We start from the raw sequence: 4,357 nt of genomic DNA, 5'->3' as shown, positions 1-4,357 counted from the left end.
CTCCATCAGGAAATGTCCTATTATCGGTAATAGTCACATCAGTGGTAGTAACTTCATCAAGGGTTTCACTGTTTTTCTTCTCAAAACCGTGTAGAGTTTCTTCTTCGACAATGGCTTTTCTAGGTGACACATCTTCAGCGGCGTCTTTTGTTCCGTTGTTCACTTCATTCCAACTGAAATGTCCTGGACTGTGATAATGCCAAAGCCTGTTGGCATGCACCACCTTTGGCTTACCTTGCCGACCACATTTTATTCCGAAAGTCACGTCTGAGAGGCGATCCACTATGTCATATGGGCTTTCCCTTGGAGAAGACTTCTCTTTGGTCTTCCTGGGATTATACAATCACACCTTGTCTCCTGGTACAGAGCTGACTTCAGTAGATCTCTTATCATAACATAGCTTCATGGAATCAGCAGACGGTTTTAAATTTGAATGCACTTGATGGTGAATATCATCTATCCTTTCCGATAACACTTTCACAAACTGAAACATTTTCGGGCAACTCTTCGTAAGGTGGGCCTCCTGTTAACAGATCCACTGGCAACTGAAGTTCCTGTCCAAACATCAGCTTTGCTGGAGTGTATTCAGTGGCTTCATGCTCTGCTGTTCTATAGGCCATCAACAGCAGATGGAGTAGGACATCCCAGTCATCTTGGCGACTATTATAAAACTTTGCCAATTCCTGTCCCAGTGTCCAATTGTACTTTTCTACCATCCCATCAGGCTGTGGGTGAAGTGGCTTTGTCCTGGTCTTTCGTATGCCAAACAACTTGTAGCATTCATGGAACACAGCTGATTCAAAGTTGCGGTCTTGATCTGAATGCAGTTTGTATGGCATACCATTACCATTTTTGTTCATTCCTTTTACAATATTCTTTATGAGTTGCAGTTTAATATGAAGTGGGGGCAGAAACACATTTTGAAGATCCATTAAAGACTGATACTCAATATTTTGTTTCCCTGTTATGTAATTCTCTCTCACTGGCCATTCCTTCTTTTTGAAATGATTTTTATCATCTCAGCTGTCCCAGAGACACAAAAAGCAACAATGTTTGGTATATCCACTCTACATGCCTAGCAGGAGTGCAATAACTTTTAGAGCACCACATATGTTCCACCTATGGTGATTATATTTGAAAGCTTTAAGTATAATCTGCATGCTTTGATAAATTTTTTCACGTTCACATGTTATTTTTTCCATTGTGCAAAAGTACAGCTTTCAGACTAATTTTAGATGAATCGATAAAAAGTCTCCATTCTTTCATTAGTGCATCCACAGTTGTACAGAAATACAAAATATCTTGCATGCTGCAATGAGAAGCAAGACTTTGATGGCGACTTTCGTAAGTTGAAATTCTTGTTCTTGGAACTAATAAATTCCATTGCTGTAAACGAGAGCCAAGACATTCTCCATGCTTCTTTCATAGAGACAATTCACGAATCAGATCATTTAGCTCTTCTTTTGTGATCAAATGAGACAGTTTATGTTGAGGTGCCACAGGAATAGAATGACTAGATGAAGAGGATGAAGATGATTCATTATCTTTTTGCAGTATAACTCTTCTGTTTCCCAACATGCTGGTGTATGTGACACTGAAAGACCACCCCAATGAGGTACTGGTTTCATTGCAGAAGCAATATCTGGATATTTAATGTGATGTTTAGTTTTGCCTGAATATCCAGAAACATTAGTCATACAAAAATAGAAGTCAGTTAGATTATCTTTGGGCTCACGCCATATCACGGGAACTGCAAATGGCATACTTGCTCTCTTCTTATTCCACCACTGTGTCAAGCCAGATGTGCAACACATGTGAAGCCCAATGTTTTTCTTGGTCACCAATTTTACACCCAAAATAATTGTGTGTGATGTTTTTACATCGTGAAATTGTAATATCTTTCCACAAATGTAGCAGAAACTGTTTGGGGGATTTTTTGCACCTTTAGAATTTACTTGAACTGGAGGCAGCCAGCATTTCAAATGTTTTTCTATAAAATAATTTATTTTTACAGAACTATAGTTTAAAAGATTAAAAAAACTTTTACAGAATTTGATGAATGATGCAAGGTATGATGCAAGGAAGAATATTGTATTTTGTTTTGACTGTGCATAGTGCGAGGCGAAGTGATCAACTGAGTGAGAGGCACCTTAGAAAGATGCGTCTGACTTTGCTCTTTTGTGTTCAGTCGAGGGAATTCTCGAATGTTCTAGCACACTGAGCACGTGAGGGTTTTATGATTCCTGGACAGAGAGGCGAGCGTGAGAATGGAGCAAAAGTGGTGCAATTCACTACGATTATATCGAGAACAAATATCATATACGCACAATGTATTTGGAATTTTACACCAATACAATGCAGTCAATGTTTCAAGTTAACAAAAATCTATAGCTTTTACCTATTAAACTGTCCAAGTAAACGTGTTTTCACTGTATAAATCTATTGTACTGAGTTGATTGCATGATAAAATATTGAGATATTGCAATAACTCACAATCTAAAAACGATTAACAAATTCTGACTATGTTTTTGAAATCAGCACCATCAAATTACCACGAATAACTTGAGTTTTTTCCTGTAGCAAATATTTTTTTTTGTCCAGTGTAATTGAAACATTAAACGTTAAACTAAATCACCGAATAATCTGAAAGTAGTGCAGAATCTGTTCGCAGTTACTTTAAAATGTCTACATCGATGTTTGGTGGCTTTTGGTGACCATGTCGCAAATCAAAAATTGCGCTTATCAATATGTATTCTGTCGCAAAAGTTTTATGACATTCTGTTGATAATTATAAAATTTATAATGTGTCAAATAATTTGTGAATGCTCCTGTTTCTTTAGAATATATTTTCAACCATATGAAAAATACTATTATAAATTATTCTAATGATATATAAAACATACTTATACATATTTTAGTCTATTATACAATTTTATTTTTTTACTTATATTTACATTTAGCAAACAATGGACAAGCGACTATAGTGGTTCGTGTTGGAAACAATCGTCCTGATTTGAGTGTCAACCCGATCTGTAGCAAGTTTACTGGCACTTTAAGTATGTGTATTTCTAAGTTTATACGAATTTGACTAAAGGGAATAGTTAGGTACCACAATGAGAAATATACTACAACCTAGCACCAAATATTTAATACAGTGACTTACGTTATATTCTAATTAAACTAATATTTCCCTAAACTTGAATTATATATGCGTCAGCTAGTGGTTGCCTTTAGAACTGAAGAACTTTTATGAAATATTCTACTCCGCTCAAATAAACATATTATGTAATTTTTATGAAAGAACTTTCGCAAAATGTGATATTTATCTACCTCTTTAAATGCTTTAATTCTAAAGAACGCTAAACTATTTTAAATAATTATAACTGGGAATAAAAACGTTGCTTCATACAATTATTATTATTTTTGTGCGTAAAGTCTTAGTCTTTGTGTGTTTAAAATATTTATCATTCAAAGATCATATGTTCTGAAAAAAATATTGAAACACACATTTCAAGTATATAACATAAGGATATCTAAAATTAAATATATTCCCACCATAGAAAATGTTCTTGTAACTTTATGCAAGCGTGTATTGTTATTCCGTTTTTCCTAAATGGGGTTTATCATTCTACGTTATATCTGGGGCTGTGGGTGTATATAAGATTAATAATGTATGTGTTATTTTTATTTCATATTCACTCTATAATATTTGGGACTTACAGAAACTGTAGATCATATATATATGTGCTTTCATTTTATATTACAGTTTAATTGCGAACTGATACCACTTACTATATTTCTATTTTTCCAAAAATATGATTATTTATTATAATGATAATCAATTTTTGCCTGTTCTGAAAATACGCGCGCACTTCAACATATGTAAACAAAAGGGGATGTAAATATGCTTTAATGGACATTTTGTACATATTGAAGACTTATCAAAGTTTTTAAAAGGTCTAACGTTAGGTCGTAGAATAACAACATTGATAGTTTTAAGTACTGTACAGTTTAGCTCTAACTAAACTAAAGCAAAAACTTATAAAGTTACAATTGTTACGTATCTGCTTGTTTGATAATTTCTCGTAAAAATTATTTCTGAGAAACTTCAGCGATACAAGTCCTTTCTTAATCAAAACAGTCACTTTAACTTCATTACTTTTAAAAACACACGCTATAATTCACAGCGATTCACACACTTTACTTACGCTTGACTCAATTATCTCTATCTTCCATCTATTTGCCTTTATATACTAAAAAAGAGGGCGTCTAGCAAATACTGGGATATTCGTTGTGTGACTTCCGCTGTCGTAACACTGCCCCTTCCTTAGTATTGTTCGTCCTGAACAATAGCCAA

The 4,357-nt window shown here is 34.4% G+C and overlaps 1 protein-coding gene across 1 annotated transcript in view; it reads left to right on the top strand.

Annotated features, from left to right (window-relative positions):
- LOC106456921 (limulus clotting factor C-like) overlaps positions 1–4,357 on the top strand; it is a 55,888-nt gene that overhangs the window by 21,198 nt on the left and 30,333 nt on the right. The window contains exon 4 of the mRNA XM_022382700.1: positions 2,961–3,056. Within this exon, the coding sequence (XP_022238408.1) occupies positions 2,961–3,056 (96 nt within the window). The remainder of the gene's footprint in view (positions 1–2,960; positions 3,057–4,357) is intronic.

The sequence above is a fragment of the Limulus polyphemus genome, unplaced genomic scaffold, assembly GCF_000517525.1.
Source record: "Limulus polyphemus unplaced genomic scaffold, Limulus_polyphemus-2.1.2 Scaffold272, whole genome shotgun sequence".
Lineage (NCBI taxonomy): Eukaryota > Metazoa > Arthropoda > Merostomata > Xiphosura > Limulidae > Limulus > Limulus polyphemus.
Note: the sequence above shows the minus strand (reverse complement) of the source record. Positions and strands in the feature narration are given on the sequence as shown.